At 40.4% G+C, this 27,082-nt stretch overlaps 2 protein-coding genes across 4 annotated transcripts in view; both read right to left on the reverse strand.

Annotated features, from left to right (window-relative positions):
- Nucleotides 1–7,852, reverse strand: part of LOC115797503 (ankyrin repeat domain-containing protein 46-like) — a 33,062-nt gene extending 25,210 nt beyond the window's left edge. Inside the window, exons 1-3 of one of the 3 annotated variants that reach the window (XR_004021420.1) lie at nucleotides 7,492–7,832; nucleotides 1,574–1,697; nucleotides 1,370–1,456 (exon numbers count right to left, since the gene is read on the reverse strand). Coding sequence is in view for 1 of the 3 variants with exons in the window: in XM_030754090.1 (XP_030609950.1) it covers nucleotides 7,492–7,628 (137 nt within the window). In the remaining 2 variants the exon portion in view is untranslated. Of the gene's footprint in view, nucleotides 1–1,369; nucleotides 1,457–1,573; nucleotides 1,698–7,491 lie in introns of all 3 variants that reach the window. The other 2 variants (XR_004021421.1, XM_030754090.1) reach the window with 2 other exon arrangements.
- Nucleotides 7,853–17,562: 9,710 nt separating this feature from the next.
- On the reverse strand, nucleotides 17,563–26,852 carry ankrd46b (ankyrin repeat domain 46b). Its single transcript, XM_030754089.1, has 4 exons — nucleotides 26,701–26,852; nucleotides 23,116–23,458; nucleotides 18,818–18,976; nucleotides 17,563–18,546 (listed from the first exon to the last, which is right to left on the reverse strand). Exons 2-4 carry the CDS (start codon nucleotides 23,424–23,426, stop codon nucleotides 18,330–18,332), a joined length of 687 nt encoding a protein of 228 aa, XP_030609949.1. The 5' UTR covers nucleotides 23,427–23,458; nucleotides 26,701–26,852; the 3' UTR covers nucleotides 17,563–18,329.
- Nucleotides 26,853–27,082: the final 230 nt, after the last annotated feature.

The raw sequence follows: 27,082 nt of genomic DNA on the forward strand, positions 1-27,082 counted from the left end.
CCCAGCGACCTGGTTTTGAATAGGCAGAAGTGGATGGATTGATGGATGAAATAATAAAAATGACAGAATTTTTTCCCAGCACTTTTGTGGTGAAAGCTTCCATAATGACATTATTTAATGAACAAATCCAGGTAAAATTAAAGACATTTTTTGTGTTATTTTACTCTCAATGCATCAGATTTTAGAGTGTATTGATTGATTGATGAGATTGATTGCATTTACAGCAATAAAATAGAATTTAACAGTTTTACCTTTAAAATAACCATGACATTCTTGATATTATGTTGCACCTGTGACTGTATTTTTACAAATTTTTTTTTTATTAAATCATATTTATTCACAGTACATTTTTCTCATGTTATTTTACATCAGACATGCTAATTCACTGTCTCTTTTAATAATTTTATTGATATTTCACATATTTAAAAATCACAGGAAAATTCTGTAAAACTTAAAGAACAAATTCTGTGAAATTATAGATACTTTTTTTTACTGTGCAGTAAGTGGTTCTTCATTGTTTACTAGCTGCACTGAAACAGGAAAATCCACCTGTTAGCCATAATGTTCAAGCTCGTAGAGCATAAATGAGGACTGTGTGGAGGAGAGCCTGTTTGAGTCAGGCACAGTTTTGATTCACCAGACCGACAAGCTGGAGTCAGACACGCTGATTTTGTCGCACGGGGAGTGCAATCAGCTGGCAAAGCAGATGTCTGCAAGATGCAATTGGCACTATTTTATGCAATAAAATGGTCTTTTTCCCCAAGCACACAACATAACGGGTTACTACATGTGCATCACACCACAAACATATCTAAGTTTCTTACCAAAGCACAATCGGGAAGCCTAACATCCATCAGCATGTTACGCTCTCCTTCGCCTTTCCGCACTAATAGTATGCAGTGACACACTCAGTGAGATAAGAAATTCTTGACCAAAGCAAGGAAAATAAAGTCTCCAAAAAGGATGGCATCTCTTCCTCAGGGGCTCCGGGGTTTTTTTTTTGTTTGTTTGTGTTTGTTTTTGTTGTCTGCTGTACACGTCAGTCTATTTTTCCTGCTGACGGCACAAGATGACACTGCACAAGCTCTTAAAAACTCTGAACACATTTCTTAAATCCAGCTTCACAGACAGAGTTAACTCTATGATAGGGTTTTAGAGCAGAGCTTTTTTATTTATACGTGTAGTGTTGCATGCCCACTTTGTCAGATTTAATTATCTTGTTTACATCCTGACAAATCTTTGCTCCCTGAATCAAGATAATGGATCCTTATTAAAAGTGAAAAATATACATAGAGCATACCAGAGATGGAAAAACTGTTTACTTGCAAAGATCCCAAAAAAATTTAAATGTAAATGAGAGACGACTGACCTCAGAAAGCAACAGGAGGGAGCTCAATGATTCAGCTGCCATGTTGCCCACTTCATGCAGAAGCCAGGATCAGCTCAGGATTCACACCTGCAGCAAACAAACGTTATAAATCTAAAGTGTTTGGTGGTTTTTACACTAACAACAACACAAACAGAACCCAATGTTGTGAAACCTCAATGAATCAAACACACGTCTATTTCTCACCAAAGAACCCTGAAGATGAAGACCATCCTCAGCCTCCATCTCTACTGCAGCTCTGCTCACACTGCTGGAGGGGACAACATGTGATGAAGATGAGCAGCATCATCATGTTGACTGAACACAGCAGCTGAAAGGAGAGAGAGAGCACACACATGTAAACCAGCTTAAACCTGAGCTCACCTTTGGACCAAAATAACAAGACATCACCACAGCTTTAACCTTCAAGTGACCGAGTGGATCATCCATGACCCCGGTCACACTGAGTACACCATCACTGCTTCTGTAGGAAGTAAGTGTGTAAGTATCAGCCAGGTGCTGCTAATCAGATGCACTTGATTCATTGATCATCAGCAAGTGGAGGCAGCTCCTTGAAGGCAGAGGTTTTGGCAGTTTGCTGGTCTGGAGCATCCAAGTGTGTGAACATAAATCAGCAACTGTTACTGCAACCCCCCCCCAAAAAAAAGACTTACATCCCAGACTCACTGAGACTGAGTGAAATTCTTCAGATAGCAATGGCTCTCATTTATTAACAGTGTGTTCACACAAATCTGCTCATAAATCATATGAATGTTTCCTCATACTTTACAAACAAAATTACAAGTGCCTCTGACCAAGACAGCAAATCAAGGCCCAGCTGTCTTAGTAAGTTTAAACACAAGTTTTTAAAATTAACCTTCTACTACTACTACTACTAATAATAATAATAATAAATTATCATTATTAATATTATTGTTATTTGTGTTATTGCAGTTGTTGTTTTTGTTTTTTTGTTACTAAAGTTTTCCAAAATGTCATGAGCCACAAAATGCTCAGAATTACAATTAGATAAAAAAAACAACAACAAATAAAGAAAAGACTTTTAACTTTTCATTTTATCATATTCCAGTATTCCTTCTTTCATTTGTTCTTCTCTTAAATTATTGTAGCTTTCATTAAAAATTTATTCTAACATTGCAGGTAGAGCTGCTCAATTTTGGAAGAAAAAAAAAAATCAAAATAGCGATTATTTTGGTCAATATTGAAATCACGATCATTTAACATGATTACTCACTGACTTTATAAATACACTGCATTTATTGCAGTTGAAGGACAGTTAATACCTTGAAATCTAGAGCACTTCTACAATCTCTTGAAAATAAATACTAAACTGAAAATAAATACAGAACATATAGATAAAATATAAATCAAATATATAATTTACAACATAAATAAATAATTATAAATTAAGCACAAATAATAAACAGATAAATATAAAGATAATACCAGTTATTATGACTAACAATACTAAGAAGACATAAGACCACGTTATTTAGAGCAAATTAATCTGCTCAAATTTCAGTGCCATAACATACTTAAAGATCCTGCACGTTTGCAAAATTTCTATTCAATTAATTCCAGTCAGTAAATCAATTCAAGATCACAGAGGCCGGTCCATTACAGCCCAGAGCAAACAGAAGGCCAAACCAGCAAATACTGGTTATACTGGTTATAGCGCCGCGGTGTTTGAATTTCAGAGGGTTGGACAGATTGGTGATGGTGCAGAAACCACCGTGCAGCAGATCGGTGTTCATTTATGTGCTAATTACCTTGCGGTCGTGTCCCGGTGTTCTCCATGCGCTGCCGGCCGATAGAAACAAAATGAATTCGTGTTTGTGGTGCTGGTGAGTCCGGTGCGTAAAGGCCTTTAAGGCCACCAGAAGCCAGAAGCTAGAATTTGTGCGAATGTTTAGTTAAAAACTTTTTTGGACTCGCCTGTTCTTCATGCAGCCGTTCACACCGACCGCATCATTTCACAGGACGAATCCGAGCCATTTATTTTTTCGTATTAAGTTCGATTTTTCCTTTTTTCGCAAAAGAATAAACAGATCTGACCAATCAGAGCGCTGCATTTGGAAAGGTGTGCGCACAGGGCTCAAAACGCGCAGCGACATACTGAATACACAGTGCTATACAAACAGTAAAATAACACTGTTTACCTCAGACACGCTGTGTCTGTCGGCTCTCTGACATTATTTCTCTGCTTCCTCAGATGTGATCCCAACAAACGCTCAAACTGCCCACAAACACACGTGAGAGCGCAGCCGTGAAGCAGCTTCAACTCCGGGATCAAACCATGAAATTCCCCCTGCCGCTGCTTTCCCATGAGAGCTGGACCCAGAACCTCGGTTTCTTCCTTTTCCTGGTTAATATCAGGACCTCATCACATCGCCGCTTGATGTCGACATCATTTTTTCACTGTGCGTTTTTAAGAACAAAATATTTGCAGAGACGTAACGCGGTCGGTGTGTAAAGGCCTTTAAGGCCTTAGAGGCCTTTACACACCGAGCTCCTACTTTACGGAATCAACTCCCAGCTCATGTTAAAAAGGCAGACGCAGTCTCCACTTTTAAGAACAGACTTAAAATCTGCTTTCTGATGAAGTCTATAGTCGGGACAGTTAGCATCACGGATGAATTTACAGTTACCACAGATTGTTTGTTTGCTGGTGTTTTTGCTGGCTTGTTTGTTTTATGGAAAACACTCTGAGGCAGCTGCTGGGATTTTGGGCTTAAGCTGGGGTAGAGACCGTGAAAAGAATAAGCAGAAGAGGATGGATGAATTTTTACCCTGCCCCGAGGGAGGCACGGGCTATGGTTTTTGGTCTGTCTGTTAATAACGTTACAGCTAAACTGTTAGTCTGATTCATACCAAATTTGCATCAAAGATGGCCAGTGAGCCCTATCACCTGAGTAATTTTTTGCCGTAATTGTGTCAAGGTCAAAGGCCAAGTTTTTCTTAAAATCTGAGGCATCCAGTGATGCCTCAGATTTATGAGGCGTCACTGGATGCGCAGCATACGACCGTTTGATGGACATTTCTTTCTGCTTGTGGTTTACATTTATTTACATATTTCCCACTCCACACTCACACTGCATCTTAATACAGCCAGATTCACTATCTCATCCACGTATTTCCGTTACTGTTATCAGACAACCGCAGAAACACAGTAGGTGAACACCACGTATCTGTACTCCTCAAATACTAATAAACAAGGGCGTAACTTTGGGTCCAAAATTGATGGGGTTAAGCTCTCTGCCTATTTACTTATAAAATCATTTACTTTTCTAAAAGGATTCAGGAGATTTGGGGTTAACTGTATTAGAAATACATTGTAATGCTTTTACTACGTATTTATTTAACTTTCTTTGTATTTACTCTGCACCTTCAACAATTAAGAAAAGGCTTACATTTTTCACGTTTCTTCAAACAGTAACAAATATCTTTCATGAACCTGTTTTGTTTGTATTTTGGAGCCCCTCATTCCACTTTTAAAGAAACTGTTTTAATTTGGCCAAATATAATAAATACACTAAAAATACTGCATTTTTACAGCAGTCTGTTCTCCACTGAGCATGTGAGAGTTTAATGCAATCTTTACTATTAAACACGTTCTGTAGAGAAAAAGGTTTGAACTTGATGTGTTTAAAATATAACGAGTCTCATCCTGGACCTTCTGGGACTCTCATCTTCAGTCCTGTTATCAGTACTAATATTAGTTATTAATAACTAAATATATAAAATGTTATGTGTGTATTCACTTGAGTAAAACCATATACTTGTTTAATGAGTTTAGTTTATTACACATGACAGGTATTGTACTGTGCCGCATGTGCGCAAATAACCAGTTTTACCTTTTTTTTTCTTTTTTTTTTTTTGTGACTCATTGTCAGATTAGTAGGAGCAGGTCTAACGGAGCTAGCTAAAATACCTGAACTGGTATTCATAGTGTGTCTGATACACAGAGGCATAGTTATTAAATCATCAGCTAACAATACATATACCTCATTTTTATTTTTTCGCTTTTTTACAAGGGGGTGTTGTCAACTACACCCACTCCCCAGCAGCTGCTTCGACAGGCAAACTGTGAAGGCCGCTGCTTGGTAGAGAAAGCGGGTTGAGTGATACCAAGTTTTTGAGAGGGGGGTTACAAATGATTAAACGTGCTAGTATTTTACCCAAAATTGATAATGAACAAAGAAAATTAACATGTTATTCATATAAGATGTTTTTTTGTAAATCGAAATGATGTGATTTTATTGGGGGGGTGGCATCAGATCATAGAGTTTTAATAAAGAAGGAACAAAATACCTAAAAGATCCAAATCCATTATTTTTGGTTATGGTTAGAATCAAAATTAGAATCTGTTGAGATTTCCACGTCAACTTCCTATGCTGATTTTTTATGAATATTTTAAAATATTTTCCATATTACATGGACCTGGGTGAATATGAGTGTATTTGTCGCTTGATTTCTGTGGATTCCTGCAGTTATTTGTGATGAAACCGGGTCCACATGCAGAGGGGGTCAGCCAGAGTGATAATCTGTTGAGATTTCCACGTCAGCTTCCATTGCTGATTTTTTATGAATTTTTAAATTTGCTATTTTCCAAATTGAACAAACCTTGGTGAAGTTTGTGCAGATTTGTTCTGTAATTTAAGTGGAGTCCTTAACTAGCCTTAGATGAAATTTCACACCCAGGTAGAGTGGATAAGGCAGAAGCTGAATATACAGAAATTTTTTATGTCAATGATAAGCTTTATTGGCCTTATAAAAAATATAACCACACTGGACTGGGTTCATTAAATACGCTCAGAATTGTCAGTTTATAATTACAATTGTACAGTACTATAACTTGCCCCTGGGTGTATTTCTCGTGATTTTCTGCATGAATATTAGCCACATCCATCCATCCATCCATCCATCCATCCATCCATCCATCCATCCTATTGCGCTTATTGTGTTAAGCGTCGCGGGTGGAGGGTTGTCAGGCTGGGGCCTGTCGCAGATGTCTGCAAAATCAGCTGTGCAGGCCATGATGAAGACTTTGTAATGAGAGCGAATCAAATTCCGCACGACTAAAGGAACACATCTTTATTGAGGGAAAAAAAAATAGGACTTCTAGGGCTGTACTTCTCTTAATGTCGCCAAAACACACACACACACCACAACTTTGTCTTAAAATCCATAATTTAATAAATGTTATTGTTATATGTCATAGTGTTTTACAGAACGCAAACACATATATAAATCAAAAGCAACTACAGGTTATTTTTGTTCCGCTGTACAGAAATCGGCAACGAAGGACGAGCATTACCATAAAGCTTAGGGTAGAAGCGCAAGAAAATTTAAGCGGCGGCTGATCTGCGGCTGGCTTGACCGCGGCTCAGGATTGACGGCTCACTTGACCGCGGTGCAAATTACGCGCATGCAAATAAAGTTTGTTGTATTTAAAACAACAACAACGACGACACGTATCTGTACTGGGCTTTTCCTGGTGGGGCCCTGATGGGCGTTTACAGAGCCTCACAATACCCCTCCAGGGAAAACTCTGTACAAATAATTTCTTACTGACTAATTCCCCTGATCTGCAATTGTGCCTTTTAGGTTTGGCTGAAAGGGTGAAAAAAAGGAAGACGAATAAAGGAGCTGTTGCAAAAAGAAAAGTAGAGCCCACGGTCCGTCTAAATTACTCATTGACAGCTTTACTTATGACTAGATAAGATTTATAACAGGTGTTGCTCTAAGGTTCACTTTTTAAAAATTTTTTTGTGAGTTCACACAAAAAACAAAAACATCCGCAAACCCCGCAAATAACGAAATATTAATGAAGACAAACAGCAGTCTTTATAAAGGCCAAAGTGTTCTTAGCAGGCTAGTATGTTAGCATATTAGCTCAGCTAACGTCCTTCCAGTGCTTCCTTTGGTTAATTTAATACAGTTAACTAGTGTCTTATTAGCGGAATCTTGTCTGAGCACTAAAACTAACCCAGAGGATATGTCAGTATTTATGGATATTTCTCACACTATAAACGACGCCGTGACAATTTTAGCTACTGACAGCAAAGCTAACAAGCAGCTAGCTGGAGATCTCCCACGGTTACCTGACGTCCTGCAGGAGTCCTCTGAAATCCAGGCTGGATAAAAGTAACTTTCCCATGTCGTTATCTACTTTCCCGAACAGCTGGTAGGGATATAATCCGTTTATTTGACGGTTATTCGGCTTCTTCGTCGACCCCATTACTCCTCTTGAAAAGCTGGAAACACCCGGGTTCCGCAGAGCTGTCTACTTCCTGTAACGTGAGGCTGTTATAACATTACGTAAGTGCTCTGTGATCATGAACATCGTAAATAGGAAGATGTAACCTACAGGTTACACAGTTTATCGGGTAACAGAGTTGACTGTATCAGTGGCATGTCAATAATAAAATAAATAATAACATTATAATAAGTGTTATCCTTGAATTGACAACATGGCTCAAGATGCTAATGTGGTCACAGCAGGCCGGTCGCCACTATTATTTAGTTATTTATAATTTTTCTCGGATTTTCATCTATGTGAAACGTGATCTGACAAATAACACTGATGCTGGCTGGCTGCGTCGTGGTGGTGGGCGGGCACTGAGACCGGAGTCAAGCCATCCGCGCTTGAAAAAAATTTGCGCATTTACTTCAGTATATGTGATTCAACCCGTGGTGCCTTTACGTGCACCTCGTAAATTTAGCTATCTATACTTTAACAGACTTAAATAATATAATTTAGTGCATTTTTGTAATAGTTTGCATATTCTATACAAACTAAAGTGATACACAACATAAACAACACTATACAGGCATATTTGCATATCTCCAAGAATATCATAACCAGGTTGTTACAACCATATAGCACCATGTTCATACTCATAGTTTATTTGTGAAAAGGCAAGGTCCAAATGGTTAATGCAACATTTGGCTACTATTAGATAGTTATCAGATAAGTCAAATGCATTATGATACCTAGATTCAATAACATAGGTACATGGTTGTAACCAGAGGTGGGAAGTAACGAAGTACAAATACTTCGTTACTGTACTTAAGTAGATTTTTCAGGTATCTATACTTTACTTAAGTATCTATTTTTCTGACTACTTTTTACTTTTACTCCCTACATTTTTACACAAGTATCTGTACTTTCTACTTCTTAAATTTTCAAACAGACTCGTTACTTTTTAACACGTCAGAGAGAAGTTTGCATTTCCGGTCAGTGCGCCGTCAAACATCAAACGATCTGAGCCTAAACGGAGGAATAATAACACATAAGAGACAATCGTACTGGTGTATCCTTCATCATCGGGGCTGATCTCGTACAAAGGGATTAAATACGCAAACCCATATAATTAATGTATCATTTATAGCGCTATAATCGGGCCGGACCGAGTCCGTAAGTTGCGCTGCGGCACATAAACAGCTTAGCTAGCGCTACTGAAGAGGAGCGAGCATGAAGGGAGTAACGTGTGACAGGTAAATGCAACGTTTCTAAATGCTCAACAAACATCAGCAAACACACAAAGTGTGTGCAGTTTGTCACACAGTGTGTCTGCTAGCTAAAAGAAGAGCTGCTGTATTTCAGGGAGAGCAAAGAGAGAGAAGTTCACTCAGAGATGGAGAAAGAGGACAGGAGAGGAAGAAGAGAGGTTAGAATTAAAGGTAAGGACTGGAAAATAAACTGAAGTATGCTGACTTTGTCTTATTCAAAGATTGTATGAAAATACTGCAGTTTAGTGTGTAATAAATAGGTTAGCTTGTTGTACTGTATTTACAGTAAAGCTCTGTGTTGGACCGGAGCACAGTGTTTGTGTTGATGGTCAGAGTTACAGGTTACATCAGTGCAGCAGAGATGAGTTTGAATCAAAGCTGCTGATGCTGAGATCACTGAATCCAACATTTCTACAGCCTGTATGCTGTCAGTGTAGGGGATGGAGATCAGCTCAGATAGCTGTGAAATACTGGGTTACATCTTTGTGAATTCAGTTCATCCACACAGAGCAGTAAACCTCAGAGCAGCAGCAGGTCAGCTGATCACAGCCTGCACACCAACATCATTTACTGCAGCTCACAATAGAAAGTTGTGATTCTTCTCCCCATGCAGAGCTGCTACAGCTGATCTTAGGGTTCCTCCACCTTCTGAATCCCACTGTAACCCCTGAGTATCCTCATGCTTGTGTTTAGGTGGAGGCACAGTCACCCTCTACTATGGAGGACACAGAGAACAGAGCTGTGTTTAAATTCCCTTTCACAGTTTGTGTCCTACATAACAGTTTCAAGCTGAGTGCACTCATTAGGATTAAAATTTAGATTGGAATAACATGTGTATTCTCATGTAATATTATTTTATGTTATTACAATAATATATAATGAGGTTCGGTTTGTTTTATACAAAAATAGCAGGTAGAAACGTCCTCCAAATAACTACTTTTACTTTCTTACTTTGAGTACATTTCAGAGCCTGTACTTTTTTACTTTTACTTAAGTAGAGAAGTTGAACCAGTACTTCGACTTTTACTAAAGTATTTTTTAACATAAGTACTTGTACTTCTACTTAAGTACAGAATGTCAGTACTTTTGCCACCTCTGGTTGTAACTGCGTGAAAAAGATCTAATCAAACTGTTATCAACAATTAACCTAAAATTCTTGTTCACCCAATCCTCAAGTACATCCTTAGTCAATCTCAAGTGAAATGGCTGTAGACATTTAAAAATTTTGCAGCGTAGAAATAGAAATATGGACACAATCACTGCTGCATCAGCAGATATTCAAAAATACATAAATACATTCCTACAGCTATATGACTTGAAAATGGTCTCAGGTGTAGTGGAGGACATGTTTAATGAGGATATGATGGTGTTTGCAGAAAACAATTTGATTTGGATTTTTATTTTATTTTTCAATATCTGTTGATGCAGCAGTGTATGAGGAAATCTTTGTGATTTCAAGACATCATGATTTAATATTCTTACAGCTATATGACTTGAAAATGGTCTCAGGTGTAGTGGAGGACATGTTTAATGAGGATATGATGGTGTTTGCAGAAAACAATTTGATTTGGATTTTCTATGTATTTTTGAATATCTGCTGATGCAGCAGTGATTGTGTCCATATTTCTATTTCTACACTGCAAAATTTTTAAATGTCTACAGCCATTTCACTTGAGATTGACTAAGGATGTACTTGAGGATTGGGTGAACAGGAATTTTAGGTTAATTGTTGATAACAGTTTGATTAGATCTTTTTCGCGCAGTTACAACCATGTACCTATGTTATTGAATCTAGGTATCATAATGCATTTGACTTATCTGATAACTATCTAATAGTAGCCAAATGTTGCATTAACCATTTGGAACTTGCCTTTTCACAAATAAACTATGAGTATGAACATGGTGCTATATGCTTGTAACAACCTGGTTATGATATTCTTGGAGATATGTAAATATGCCTGTATAGTGTTGCTTATATTGTGTATCACTTTAGTTTGTATAGAATATGCAAACTATTACAAAAATGCACTAAATTATATTATTTAAGTCTGTTAAAGTATAGATAGCTAAATTTACGAGGTGCACGTAAAGGCACCACGGGTTGAACCGCATATACTGAAGTAAATGCGCAAATTTTTTTCAAGCGCGGATGGCGTGACTCCGGTGGCACTGAGGGACTACAAAAGTTCCCATGCGGGCACAGCAGGGAGGAAAGTTATGGCACGTCTTCAGCTGCACCTGCTTTGCTTCGTCCTCGGAGTCCATCAGCATGTCGGCGACTACGTGCAGGTTCTCTTAGGAGAACCGTTCACACTTTGTGGAAACTGTAAAACAGCAGAGCGGTGTAAACTGCAGCGGGTACAACTGAACGGCATCAGGGAGGTAGCTGTCCATGAAGGAGGGATGTGGCGACCGGCCCCAGGTTACCAAAGCCGGATGAGTGAAAACTCCTCTGTTGTCTTTATTCGCGCAGTTTACACGGACACCGGTGTTTATGAACTAACTCGCAGCGGCCAAATGGTGACAATCCACCTGGATGTTGTGGTGGGCTTTGAAGCGTCTGTCACGGAGGGGTCTGCGCTCAGCCTCCCCTGCTTCTATTCAACTACCGGCAGCACCTGCTGGTCTGTGCGCTGGGTTAAAGACGGGGACGTTGTGCTTGAGCAGAATTCCTGCATCGATAAAAGTACCGCGGATGCTGCTGATCGACCGTCTCTATCAGCTGACTGGCTCCCACACGGAGACCTGTCCTTAAACCTGCAGCACGTTCGGAGGCAGGATGAGGGAAATTATTTTTGCTACATCCAATCAAGAGGAGGACTGAAACAGAGGGGGAATCCGGCTGCCGTGAGGCTGAAGGTCAGCGAGAGAGGCGCGGATCAGATCGTCAGCACTGCTCCTCCGCCCCCCGTGTCTGTGAGTAACCCCTGTGAGTACTCGCTTGAAACAGCCTCCCGTGAAAATCACACTGGGTCTAACTTTTGCCACGTGTTGTAATTTGTCATCTGCAGCCGACAGAGAAAGCTTCCGCAGAGACACCAATTTGGGCTGCTCTCACCATCACAGCTGTGGTGGGTGTGATTGTGGGATTTCTGGGCGGCTGCTGGTTGAAATCTTGCCGCTCCGCTGCGGCTTCACGTGGCGTATGACCTCGACCCGAAGCTGAACCATTGTCAGAGATCGGCGTCTCCTTCTCAAGCCAATGATGCCCAGATCCTGTTAACAGGGAGTGTGTACACATGAAGGGCATGGTGGGAAAAATTGTCATGCAATCATATGATATTGGGTGAATTCAGGGTGGTTGGGACAGAAAGTTGCAACGCTGCAGGAAAATCATAGTTTGTCGGTATGTTCCCTGTTGCTAATTTTACTAATGGGACCGCCAATTTTAGGACGTTATTAAATACAACATTTCAGAATGCACATGCAAGTCATTTAAATGATATGCGGTAACATTGTTGCTCCCCGATCTTACATTTTTACATTAATATTATCTAATTAGAAATGCTGAATAAGTCTTTGATAGCTAAAGAGGAAGTTGTGGTGATCTGTACTTGAAAAAGCATTATTCAGTAGAGAGTAGTTCTTGTTTTAGGGAACTTTTTATGTAATGTGTGTGTGTGTGTGTGTGTGTGTGTGTGTGTGTGTGTGTGTGTGTGTGTGTGTGTGTGTGGTGGTAAGGTTTATTTTTAAGATTTGCCTCTCTTTTGGTTTAGGTCTGACTGTCTTTGTGGGCTATTTTGTATTGCAATAAATAAATAAAGGACCTATTTTCTTACACCAGAACAAATCATATTGATTTTATATGCTGTATTGCACGGCCTTCTGTTGTGTGATTTATTCACTCAAAACCAAGATGTCACAAAAAAAACCACAGCTTTGTGATCACAGTCTTAGCAAACACGTAGCCTGCAAGTCAACACATTAACACACTAGTGTGTCACCACTAGTGTTTATTAAATAATTTTATTTCCTGATCTTAGTCCAGAGTTAAACACATCACAACCTGGGTTTAACATAAGAGTGTTCACTGTAAAATTTGACAAGTTGACCGTACTTAAGAAAATCTTGGAAACCGATTGCCCTGAAAAATGTAAGTAAGTATAACTATTAAGTCTTATGTTTGTTTACTTAACATATACTTGTTCAATGTACTTAAGACCTTGTTGTGTCAACTTAATCGTGTTAAGTTAAATTAACTTAGTTTAGTGAAGTTGTTTCAACTCAGAAATAGCAAGTAAATTGACCTGTTCTAAACTTAGCTACATCAAGTTAGTCCAACTTACATGAACAGTACAGTTTACTTAGTAGACTCTAGGAAACTGATTGCCTTAAATGAATGAAGTAACTACAACAAAACATGATAAGTTCACAAGGTTCAATGTTTTATTTTTAACAAAATACTATCCTTAGCTTCTTAACAAAAGGCCAATGTGGCCACACATGCACAAATACAAAACTAATCACATTTTTACCCTTCCACAGGGCTCAATAACAGTAATACCAGAAAGATGCTTAAGTAAGCTTACAGGCTGAATGAGCAGCAACTGAAACAGTTTATTTTGAACTGTAACAAGTAGGCACTCTAGCACTGTAACATTTTTTAAAAAAGTGATTTAAGTAGTTATATATGGAGGACAGATTCTGACATACTTGGCAATAAACAGAAATAAATAAATAGCTTGATGAAGTAATTCATGTGCCAAACATTGCATCCAACAAATACAAAATAAGAACTTTACCAACTTATTTGATAATACAGTGCAACAGTGCAAAAAAAAAAAAAAATCAAATTAAAGTATGATAGTAAGTTAAAAAAAATATATTAAATGAATACACAATATGAAAAAACATAGAAATACAAGTAATGGCATAAAAAAAGAAACCAGACTGAGCATCAGTCTCTGAATGAAGTCAAAGGTGCTTTTTAGGACTGTCAGGATGGAGGGCATAGATCAGTCCAAATATGAAGGGCATAGATCAGTCCAAATATGAAGGGCATAGATAAGTCTAAATATGAAGGGCATAGATCAGCCCAAATATGAAGGGCATAGATCAGTCCAAATATGAAGGGCATAGATCAGTCTAAATATGAAGGGCATAGATCAGCCCAAATATGAGACAAACAGCTTGATGGTGGCGTTCAGTGTCAACCATGACAATTGTACCTTCCAGAATGATAACATGCTGGATGGTTCAAGGTGAAGAGCATTCGGACCTGGTTGCTGACTGACTTCAGGAATAACAGGCAATAATCCCACAGGAACCTGGGTGAAGTCTGCCACGGCATCTGAATCCTGTGGATATTAAGAAAAAAAAAAAAAAGAATGGGGTGAAAATCTTGATTTCCAAGTGCAGAACCTCTAACAAACCAAATTGCAATACGTACAAAAGAGACATTGTAGCAGTCTCTTTCATCACCCCCGAGGAAAACCGAGACATCACAGGACAGCAGTCCTCATGGCAACAACATCACTGGTCTACAAGAAGGGAAAAACAAAAGTAAGCAAAAGCATCTTCTGAAGAAAATGAATCACATTCTTCACAATAAGTGATACAAAATAATTGTTCTGCTCGTTGAGAGCACTTATTTAGTGGAATGCATTGTATTTTTTTCTTCCATGCTTCCATGTCCAGAGCATTATAAGCTAGCAAAGTCGTAAAAAAACAAAGAACAGCTCTCACTGGCCGCTTTTCCACCGACGGGGTTCTGGTGCCAGTATTTGAACCGTTCAGCAGTTTTTCCACTCGAGGCTTGTTCCTGAACGTCACATTACCCTCCATGACCGAGTGAAATTAAGGCTACACGAATGTTAGCAGGCCTGGTTTACGCTTACAAACATGCTAACATACTGCATTTGAAATACAGGTAATCAATGTTAAGAGCTCTTATCATGGACAAAACATTAAAGGCTCTCAAGTAAAATACAGTACATGGCAGTTTTAGCTAATATTGGCCCCATAAGCCCATGCTAACATTAACATTAGCATTAGTCTGCAAATACGTTTATGCATCATCATGCAAAACTAGCCTGTAACAATACATTGAATAATAAAGTCATACATGACACATAAAAATATAATGAAGATGAACAGCTCACCTTTAGACAAGATCAGCTTCTTCCAGTGTGTAAGTCCACAGGGTTTCTGGAAGCTTCCCGCACTTCTGTACTGCGCATGTGCACTGCTGAACTCACCCCAGCATTCACTCCAGTAACAAAAATATTCAAGTCCAGTTTACACACTAGAACTTAGTCTTGTACCTTTCTCAGGCTAAACATGTACATTACTCACATTGCTTGAGTTAACTCAACAGTATAGTGAGACTTAAGTAAAGCACACAAACGTAATTTAAGTAAGAATAGGTATTACCTTTTAGAGTGTTAGCACTACTTTGACAGGATGGTCCTATTATATTCTAACAGGGGATATCAGGTGTTAACTCGAAATGTCACAACACTTTGAGAAATGACTGTGAATCACAAGTCATTAAAAAAGTGTGATTACTGAGTACGAGGACAGAATGCAGCTTCCTCCCTAAGTGAAACTGTTTTTGCGCCATGTCTCAAAACTCATTATTGGCGTCGGGTTACTTGCAAATTGTGCAAAAAAAGCTGACTACGTGACTCAGACTGTGACTAGTAAAGTGCGTCATTCGTGCACCTTATATGTCCTTGATTAAAATCATATAAGAGGACAGCTCATCCCTGAAAGTGTAAAACAAACCTGACACTGTGGAGCTGCATGACAAAAATCAAGGTCATATAGGGTCATTCAGTAACACTGAAAATGGAGCCAAACAAGATGCATATTTCACCGAGTGTGAGTCATTCCTTTAGTGACAGGTTGAGGTTAAACTAAAACAAGAAATGAATCTGCGGAAAAATCTGTCACAAAACAAACAAAAAAACATTATGCAGTATTTTTTTGAGTCAGTAGTAAACGTGACCTATTTACACGCCTCTATCTCAGTCTGTGAACGCTGAAGACCAGTTACACCAGGGTTTTCCCCTCATCGGTGAGAGAAAGCTTCATATAAAACCTGCATCTTTTGTCCAACTGGTAATTTTTTTAAACATCCTTACATAAATGACACTCAATGCTGGTGGTTGTTTTTTCAGCTCTAGCTGAAACCTCTTCAGTGAGAACACAGCTTTCTCTGCTTCATCCTGTTTGTTTATCCTCTGTCATCATTTACTGCATGTTGCTACATTTCAGATCAACAAACATAACGGCGAGCACCTGTGCTGCCTGTCTGTAGAGATTTAGGCCCCGTTTACACGTTTTGATGCGTTTCAGCCTTCCGTTTACACGGTAGCGTTTCAGGAACGATCTGCGTTTACACGGTGACGCGTGAAACGATGAAAACGATGTAGTTCCCATGCCAGGCCACAAGCTGGCGTTAGTTTTTTTCTTTGCAAAGCTTGTTTACGCAAGATGCGCATGCGTGGAGGAACACATTAGGAAGCGCAGCAAATTGTTCATTACTTACAAAACGGCCAATGTGAGAGGTTTTGTGTGGCCTGACGATGAGGTTGGATCGCTGCTGCACACAACGCTGAATTACAAAACAGTAAAAACACAAGAAAAGCACGAGGAGCAATCGTGAATCCGCGAGTACTGTTTATCAATTTGCGCATGCGTGAAAAACTGTGGCCGTTGCAACCATAGTGTGCATGTACACCAGTGTTGCCAAATCCGTTTATTATAAGCGACTTTGGGCTTGTTTTTGAAAGTCAAGTTGCTTATTTGGGCTTGACTTTCTTTCCAAGTGAAACTCCTTGATTATCCCTCGGCGCCTTGTAATAAAGCAAAAGACGAGTGGTAGGTAGTTTGTCCCTTCCAAGCCCCCGTTTCCTGTTTATCGCTCCCGCACAAGTTGACCGGGCGTACACCCAAACAAACACTCATAACAGCCCAGAGTGAGGAGGCAGCATAAGAATGAGCTCCAGTGAGTGGGGGAAAAAAATATAAGAGTGGGAGAAAGAGAGCACAATTAAAAAAATGGATCTGAGCTCAGATGGGAGACAGTAGCGCAAAAAGTGGGTACGCACTATATGCAATGCATAGGGGCGCCTTACAAGGGGGGCTAAAATTGTGTCTGCATACACCTCAGAAACTAGCTGCGGCCCTGATGGGAGACGCATCAAAGGCACTCTGCAGATTTTGCAAGGGTGAAATATGTTCTCACATGCTGATTTAATTCAATGTGCTAATAGCGAGAAGCGCACACGCACAAAAAACAAAAAATGTGCACCCTTCTCTTCTGAGGCTAAGAAACATGGATTTCACTGCTCCAAAACACAATGTTTAAAGCGGCCTCAGTTTAACACAGTGTAATGGGTTGCCAGTTGGGCTTGTTTTCATAGAGCTGGTTGCGTGTTTCTATTGCAAAATCTGGCAACACTGGTTTACACCACAACGCAGGCCGGTGCGTTTCTTAAACGCTCCACTCTGGACCCCATTTCCAAAACACATCGTTTTCACTCCTTTGTCGTGTAAACGGGAGGCCGAAATGCATCAAAACGACGCCGTTTTCATTTTGAAACAGTGTTGTGTAAACGGGGCCTTAGAGCTTTACTCTGTTTACTTTGTAAAAACAAACAAACTCAGCAACTGTTGTGGGTCAAAGTCAACAATAAAGTGACACTCTCCCCTGATTAAGATTACAGTCATTCATACATAATTTTATTCATTTTGCACATTAAATTACTTCAAACGTTTGCTGGAATAAACTGAAAACCTTTAACAAAAGCACATAAAGATAAAATGAACAAAGTACAACAAAGTAAGAAGCATTAATCTGCTGCCATAATCTCACAGTTTATACCTGCTGCTGCTGCGAAACAAGAAGTTTCCCCTCAAACTCACAGTCCAGGTGTTTTTCTGCCGGTCGGCTCTCGGTTATCCCGACAAAACCGTTTCCAGTCAGAGCGAGACGCTCTCTAAACGACCGCTGCAGGTATTTGTGTAAAATGAAGGCAGCGAGGGAAAATTCATACAGAAGACGTTTGAATAAATAACAAGTGAGGAGAAAACAACGAAAATCAAAGATACAAAACATGAGCTATATACAGCTTGTAACAGAGCAAACAGGGATGAAATTAAAGTGTGAGTTAGCGTTGTTAGAAAGTTTTAAAGGTGTTAGGTCGTACGGAGACCAAGCCACAGAAAGCTGTTGGTGGGAGTCTCTGAGTCCTGGTCCTCTTATGTTAATCACTTCAATGTATTTAAAGTACTTTTTAAACTTGAGGTTTTCTTGTTTTTTTTTAGATCACTTCTTATTACTAACAATATCATACGATGTTGTTCAGACACTAATAAACAGGATCAGATGTGGGCAACAAATAAATCTGGGTTTTTGTTTTATACAAACAAAGCTGAACGCAGACCTTCACTTATTTTACTGCCTCCTCTCCACCCTCGCTCAGTGCACCAGCTCCAGCTGGCTGGTGGAGAAAGGCAGGACCCCGCTGACATAGTAGGCGATGCCCAGGGAGAGCAGGGCGATGACCACCAGCAGCAGCAGGACCCTCCAGAAGCCCAGGTCCTCCACAAACTCCTGCCAGGTGGTCCTGAAGCTGGACAGCACGCCCTCAGTGCTCTGCAGGTTGGGGTTTAGTAAGGAATGGCTCTCCATCGCACTGAGACACACAAGCAGAAACTGTTAAGAGCTCACTGCTCCCCCGCGAGGAGGAAGTTATATTATCTTTAATTCATAAATCTCTGCTTGTGTTGCTTCCTTTTTGTTCATGTGTAAAAGCCACAGTTTTGGTTTATCCCGAGTCAGAACATCTGTGGGCAAAAAAGATTTTAAATATGCTGCCATATTTTTCTGGAATAACCTACACAAGGAGCTAAAATGATGGGTCTCTGGTCAGTCCGCCATTGCCCCCCTCCTCCAGCTGTGCTCACCTCTCACTGTCAGCCATCTGCATAGTCTCCAGTTTGGAGTGGGCTCCTCTGTTGAAGCCTTTCACCTCCTGCTCCTCCAGTCCCTCCAGCAGGCGAATGGCATCCTTGTTGACACCGCGTCGCTTCGCCAGCACCAGAGGAGTCGATCCATTGTGGTTACTGCAATCGCGGTTAAGCAAAAGATGTTAAACAGAGGGAAACGACCAACAACCAAGTATACCAGTACAGAGATCCAGCACTTAAAGCAGGAAAACAGCCACAACGACCAAGCTCCTTTCACCACAAAGTAAATGTGAATATGCTGTTTCACACCAGCGCACATCAAGCTACAGACACACATTCAGACTGCTGTTAAAAACAAATGTTTAGTCGGCACAGTGAAACTGAATGCTTAAAGTTTCTGCTAAGTTCAACTGAAAACTCTAAGCACTGAATCATTTTCCCTGTATTTGCAGTACAATCTAATCTAACTGATGCTGAGCTGTCCCAGTGAACAAGGAGTCAGGTGTTCCTCAGATTCAATTTATTGTCACTGCATATGTCACAAGTACAGTGCAGCAAAATGCAGATTGCATCTAACCAGAAGTGCTCGAGCAGTGATAAGGAAAGAGCCTATGATAACATGAGCAGTATATGTACAGAAGTGCAATAATATATAGAGTGCAATAAAATACTCAGTCCATTAGGTCCATCTCACCAACTCGTGCTTTGGAAGCCAAAGTTTAAATAACAGGGAGATGAGGGGGAATCTGAACAGACACTCAGCGGCTCAGCTGGCAGAGATCGATGTGTGTTTCTGTGTTGTGTTGATCGGAGGGCTGATCAGACACTCAAGGGATTCCCCGTGACTCTGCATGCAGGCAGTACACGAGCCTGTCGACACTTCAGATTTAGTTTCACTTAACACAAACATTGACACCCACCCTTCTGTGCTTAACACTGACTTGCTGATAAACACACATTCTATAAGTTACTCATGTTTATCACCTTCCTCAGTCATCACGTTGTGTTAACGCCAGTGCTGCAGTTTTTGAGCACGAGACCAGCAGAGCCTGTGATTTCAGTCAGTGGGTGTTGTGCACCTGCAGTTGGACACTGTTGTGGGTCATTACTGTGCAGTATGTTTAGTTGCCAAGCTGTGACCGCAAAAGGGGGAGTTCAGATTCTGGATGTTAAGACAGCGAGGGCTGGTGTTGTCTGTGTGTGAGAATTATTGAGACATGTTTTAGCATGTTAGTGACTGTTCTCAGTCCTTGTGCATTAATTCTGTCAGCGTTTGGGCAAAAGCAGCCAGAGTGACAGGATGTGTTACAGCGATAAAAGATACAAAAAAACTCGGCTGACACATCCACAAGGAGTTCATCAGGGTTGATGTTGTTGTGTTCGTACTCAAGATTCTTTGTGTAGGTTGATTGTTTTTGTAACTCTATCTGAAGTTAAGCAGAAATGGGGAAATGGGAGCTTTTCTGTATCTGACTCACTCGGTCTTCCTGTGTATGCTTATTCTTATTCAGTCTTGAGTGTTCTTTCAGCTGCTGACAGTAAAAACGAAGCAAAGGTTAACTGTCTCAGGTTAAAGTGCCGGTGAGGAATTGGGATTTGTTGGTCTGTAAAATCTGGAACTATAGTGCCAAGTATTTTCAGCCTCATCTAAAGAGAGATGCATCTGCTTACATCAAAATATGTCATACATGATAAGTGCGTAGCAAACTAACTACACTGTTCAGCCAGATTCTTTGTCACATGTTCTAGTTTTCACCAGCTGACAACCACTGAACCATATCCAGCAAGAAAGAGACTGCACACTTCCCGGGATTCTTAAGGGAGCTGCTGTGATGGGTTTTGTTCAAATTGTGGCTGGAGCAAAGTATGATGTGCCCCAGCAGCACTATCTATGGCCTATGTTTGCTATTAGGTGGATGCAAGTGATGGAAGGAGATTTGCTGATTTATTTTACTTGTGTTGGCAAACTGCAAACTGATGCAGCATTTGTTTTTGTCGCTGTTTGGACATTTGTACATTAAAGGCATGGACAGTATTGTTGCTGATGATGTTTGTTCTTCTTGCTTCTCTGAAAGTACCTCCACATTCAGGTCGCACGGTATCCGGATGGATAGTGTGGGGAAAGTTTCCACAAGTGGACACAAGAACCAAAACTGGTATATAAACTCGTTTATCGTTGCTCTTTTTCTCCAACGAAACATGTTGCTGTAATTCTTTGGTGTTTTATATTTAAATTGCAGCTTTTTTGTTGTTTTTTGTTAGATAATCTCTGAAGACATTTTCAAGTTGTAATTTGACAGGTCAGAAATGAAGAATAAAACTCCAGAAACCGATCCAGTAGCTGAAATTCTGTACTAAAATTGCTGCTTTCTAAGCTGGAAATCGTGGCCAAACTTCAAGCGGCTAATTTTTCTAATTAATGTCATCGGGGGGGGGGGGGGGGGGGGGGGGGGGGGGGTTCCAGTTATCTGCTCTACTACAAGATTCAGGCTGAGTGGTTCGTAAAAGCAAAAAGCAGTTATTGATCAACTGTAAGTATATCTGATTAGCCACGGAGAGTCATGGACTTTCCTGAAATGTGCTGGATTACACGGTGCAGTAATGCTTCCTGTCATTACTTCCCTCTTTTGTCAGCTATCATCTAAGAAATGCTGTCTTCCCTTTCTTGCCATAATCTTTAAACTAGACTGTGACAGAGGAAACAGTGGGAGGAAACAGAGGAAGTCATTAGAGTGACTCTGCTGAGGACACCTGCAGCGTGAATCCACCATGCAAGCAACTAACGAGTTTTATTACTGCTGCTTCTGTCATCCATCCACAAACACTGAAATTTAAGCTGCTTTGTTTCTCGTGCCACCACTAACCTGTAAATAAATACAGCTAAACCACTCACATAAGAGGAAAAAAACCCTGAATCACATCAAAGTAAAACACTGACACAATTAACACCAACATGCTAAGATAAAATGAAGATACTTAATATCTTAAAATTCAGCGAAAAACAAACTAACAAAAACCAAACAGGAGGTAAAAAGCAAAGGATCAACCCTTTTTTTAAGAGAACGAGTCCAAGCTGGACTCGTGTCATCTGAATCAACTGAAATGCTTTCAAATTAAATGTTTAATTTCACAGACACAGGGTTCCCGTGCACTGCGTGGGGAATAAAAATGTCATTACACCTCCACCCCTGGTAAACTCAGCAACAGTGACAGCACAGGATATTTAAAAATCCCCTGAGAGAGATCTGAAACTCTACCTGAAAATGCATGAAACCTTTATTGTTGTTTCAGTATTATCATGGCTGTTTGAATATGAAGCTTTATCTGACAGTTATTTTCTAGATTAATCAATCTGCCTACTAATAATCAAAAACGGTGTCTGACCAAGACAGTCCAAAAATAGTGTAACCTACAGGAAACAAAGTCTCTAATTTGAGAATAATGTTCCCAACAACACAACATTTTCTACTTAATTTTTATTTCCTTTTGAGTTTTTGTCAGTTCTCTTTAGCTTCAGTTCATCTCCAGGGCAGTTTTGCTCATTTCAGTTTAATTTTAGTTTAACTTTTTATTACTTTCAGTGTTAATTTGAGTGATTTTTAATTGTTATAATATGAATGATATCTGTAAGGGGCACATTTAAGTTGTTCAGAAAGGGGATTGCACTGGAAACAGCACGTAAGACCAAAGTAACCAAAGCTTCATCAGACACGATGTAGTTACAAATCTGACCAAGCTGACAAAGGCTAAACTAACACACAACAGCCATTTCCTCTATATCAAAGCGTTTCAGTAAACTGAAACGCTTCACCACACACAGTTTCAGTTTACTTCTAGTCACTAATAATCCATGAAAGCATTGGGAGTCAGCCAGCAGATATGCTGAGCAATGGAAATGAACACTTCATTTTTTTTAACCTTACATGGTCATCTGCAGAGATATTACATACTGTAAGCTGCAGGCAACCGTGTGGCAGCAATGCATGCACCAATTCATGAGTCAGCACATGTTGATAGGAATCAAGCATGAGTTCCCCTGCACACGTTTTGAGCCCACCAGAGAATATTTTCCATTTTGTTAACTGACTGACTTTCACAACTATATGAAACTTGGTGCATTTACTGAATATCTCTGACTGGAGTTTTTTAGATCATGTTTTGAAAAAAGAAAGCCCCGGTGAGTGAAAATGAAACAAAATGGAAATTCTATTGTTCTGAATAGTTGATATACATGAAGCTAAAACTCCACATGGAGGAGAAGCTCACCATTTTCACCTAAACTCAGGATTTCTTACCAGATGTCGATCTTTAGTCCGTTGGACACCAGGAACTGTATTGTATCCACGTGGCCGCACAGGTGCAGCGCCGTATTTCCCTGATAATCCGTCGCCAACAGATCGGCCCCGAACTTGTGCAGGAGGCGGCAGATTTCCACGTTCCCTCGGGCGGCGGCTAGGTGGAGGCCAGTGCGGCCACGGTTGTCACGGATGTTGGGGTCGCATCCGGTCTCTAGGAGCCTCTTGGCGAAGGGCAGGTCGCCATCAATGCAGGACTGCAGCAGAGGCACGCTGGTCTGCGACGAGTCATTGATGAAGACATAGGACATGTTCGAGTGGGTATCAGAAAATTCCAGCGTACCTGCGTTGGTGAACAAAGAGGTAAAATGTGAAAATGTTCCTAAATATTGCAATTAAAATGTACGAGTTCCCTCTGTGCTGGGAGAGGAGATGTGTCCTCTGAGTAGGAATGCACAAAGCACTACTTTTACTACATTTAATAATTTCATCTTGTAGTATAGTAGCTTGTATATATGTATTTTCTTTGCTTTTTATCTACTTATGCCTGTGTTTTTATGCTTTTTATTCGCGTGTGTGCTCCTGGATACATTCCTTCTGCAGGTCTGGTTTTAGTCATAAATGTGAGTGACACGCTTGTGGTTACATAGTGAGCAACAGAGTTGTGCATTAAACGAAGCATCGAAACTAAAAATCTGCATCAAGGACTTTTTATAATGAAGTTACTGAATGAAGTGTTGCAGCCCTAGTTTACACCAAAATCTTGTACTGAGTACTTAATTGAGTTACTGTTGCCTCCCTATCAGCACAAAGCTCCATCCATTTGAAGACTGACTCCTTAATAAGGAGGCAAGTCTTTAGATGATGAACACCTCTAGTCTATAAACTCTAACACCCTACTCAAGACTGTTTATTTATACCTTATGTATGTTATCAATGTACAGTGTTACAACTTATCACCTCCTTATCTCAACAAATACAGTGGTGTGAAAAAGTGTTTGCCCCCTGCCTCATTTCCTGTTTTTTTGCATGTTTGTCACACTTAAGTGTTTCGGAACATCAAACCAATTTAAACAATAGTCAAGGACAACACAAGTAAACACAAAATGCATGTTGTAAATGAAGGTGTTTATTAGTAAAGGTGAAAAAAAATCCAAACCATCATGGCCCTGTGTGAAAAAGTGATTGCCCCCCTTGTTAAAACATACTATAACTGTGGTTTTTCACACCTGAGTTCAATTTCCCTAGCCACACCTAGGCCTGATTATTGCCACACCTGTTCCCAATCAAGACATCACTTAAATAGGAGCTGCCTGACACAGTAAGGTCCACCAGAAGATCCTTGAAAGCTACGCATCATGCCGAGATCCAAAGAAATTCAGGAGCAATTGAGAAAGAAAGTAATTGAGATCTATCAGTCTGGAAAGGGTTTTAAAGCCATTTCCAAAGCTTTGGGAATCCAGCGAACCACAGTAAGAGCCATTATCCACAAATGGCGAAGACATGGAACAGTGGTGAACCTTCCCAGGAGTGGCCGGCCGCCCAAAATTACCCCAAGGGCGCAGCGACGACTCATCCAAGAGGTCACAAAAGACCCCACAAAAATGTCCAAAGAACTGCAGGCCTCACTTGCCTCAGTTAAGGTCAGTGTTCATGCCTCCACCATCAGAAAAAGACTGAGCAAAAATGGCCTGCATGGCAGAGTTCCAAGAAGAAAACCACTGCTGAGCAAAAAGAACATTAAAGCTCGTCTCAATTTTTCCAAAACGCATCTTGATGATCCCCAAGACTTTTGGGACAACATTCTGTGGACCGATGAGACAAAAGTGGAACACTTTGGAAGGTGTGTCCCATTACATCTGGCGTAAAAGGAACACTGCATTTCAGAAAAGGAACATTATACCAACAGTAAAATATGGTGGTGGTAGTGTGATGGTCTGGGGCTGTTTTGCTGCGTCAGGACCTGGAAGACTTGCTGTGATAAATGGAACTATGAATTCTGCTGTCTACCAAGAGATCCTGAGGGAGAATGTCAGACCATCTGTTCGTGTTCTCAAGCTTAAACGTACTTGGGTTCTGCAGCAGGACAATGACCCTAAACACACCAGCAAGTCCACCACTGAATGGCTGAAGAAAAACAAAAGGAAGACTTTGGAGTGGCCTAGCCAAAGTCCTGACCTGAATCCTATTGAGATGTTGTGGTATGACCTTAAAAAGGCCGTTCATGCTCGAAAACCCTCTAATGTAACTGAATTAGGACAATTCTGCAAAGATGAGTGGGCCAAAATTCCTCCAGAACGCTGTAAAAGCCTCATTGCAAGTTATCGCAGACGCTTGGTTGCAGTTGTTGCTGCTAAGGGTGGCCCAACCAGTTATTAGGTTTAGGGGGCAATCACTTTTTCACACAGGGCCATGATGGTTTGGATTTTTTTTCACCTTTACTAATAAACACCTTCATTTACAACATGCATTTTGTGTTTACTTGTGTTGTCCTTGACTATTGTTTAAATTGGTTTGATGTTCCGAAACACTTAAGTGTGACAAACATGCAAAAAAACAGGAAATGAGGCAGGGGGCAAACACTTTTTCACACCACTGTATGCCACTGTTTGCTCTTATGTAAGATTACCTCCAGCCACCCTCTGCCAACAGTAATAACAGTTGAGTCACACCACAGACCACGGGCTTAGATTACTCACTTCTTCAGGACACAGACTCAACAAGGTGTTGGAAACAGTCCTCAGAGATTTTGGTTGATATGACAGCATCACAGAGCTGCTGCAGGTTTGTCAGCTGAACATCCATGATGTGAATCTGCTGCTCCTCCACATCCCAGAGGTGCTCTATTACACTGATCTGGTGACTGTGGAGGCCGTCTGCAGGCCAGCATCCATTTGAAGATTGAACCCCTAATCAGGTGATAAGTCTGTGAATGATGGACCTCTTCCTCCACCTCCTCCTCAGATGTTATATTAATAATGACAAAGCATAGCCTATTGTACACCCCTCAAGCAAAATGGTGAACTTCAATATGAGTTTCAGAAGAAAAAAAATCGGACATAGAAAAGCATCCTAATGGCTAATCTTGCCATCAAAACTTGGACCCATCTGTGCACACTGCTCCTAATATCAGTCATCTTACCGCATCTATCTCATATCACGCAATAATGCCTGTATCCGAAGATATATTGAGATTAACATCATAAAACGCGTTAACCCCGAGGGAAAATACAACAAATCCATGTTCATGAATGTGGTGGAGTCTTTTTTTTTTTACTAGAGCATAAAGCTAACATGAAAACTGTAGCAGCAGGCTCTCGACTAACTACTTAACCAGCAACCAGGGATTAAACATACAGCAGCACTGCATCCTCATCATCACACCTTAATCTTCATCCTGTATTTGGAGTCTTTGCATGCAGCGACAAAGCCCCAAAATAAAACGTCAAGAGCTAGCGTTAGCCTACAAGCTAACGTTTCGCGCATAGCTGAGACGTTTATAAATTTCTGGTTTGCCAACCGTACGAGCACGGACAGCAGACTGCACATTCAGACTCTCTGACTGCTGTCAGTTATGTTACTCACCTGTTAATGTGGACCAAATAAGCAGAAAAAAGGAACCTCGCTTTCCTTCGAGCTAACGATGCTAGCAGTGTTGTTGTTGTTGTGCTACGAACTTCTTCTTCTTTTGGTAAAGTGTATTACTGCCACCTGCTGGGCTGGAGTGATGGCGAGATTTATCTATCTAGCTAGCTATCTTCATCTGTAGGGACAGCAGGGAGCAGCTGGAAGAGAGCCAGAAGAGGTGGCGATTTGCCCTGTAGAGAAGAGGAATGAAGGTCAGCGTAAGACAGAATACATGTGTGTGAATGAGATGGAGACAGGTGGAAAAGTGAAGCTACAAGGAGCAGAGGTAATGAAGGTGTATGAGTTTAAATACCTGGAGTCAACCATCCAAAGCAACAGA

The sequence above is a fragment of the Archocentrus centrarchus genome, chromosome 18, assembly GCF_007364275.1.
Source record: "Archocentrus centrarchus isolate MPI-CPG fArcCen1 chromosome 18, fArcCen1, whole genome shotgun sequence".
NCBI classification, from domain to species: Eukaryota; Metazoa; Chordata; class Actinopteri; order Cichliformes; family Cichlidae; genus Archocentrus; species Archocentrus centrarchus.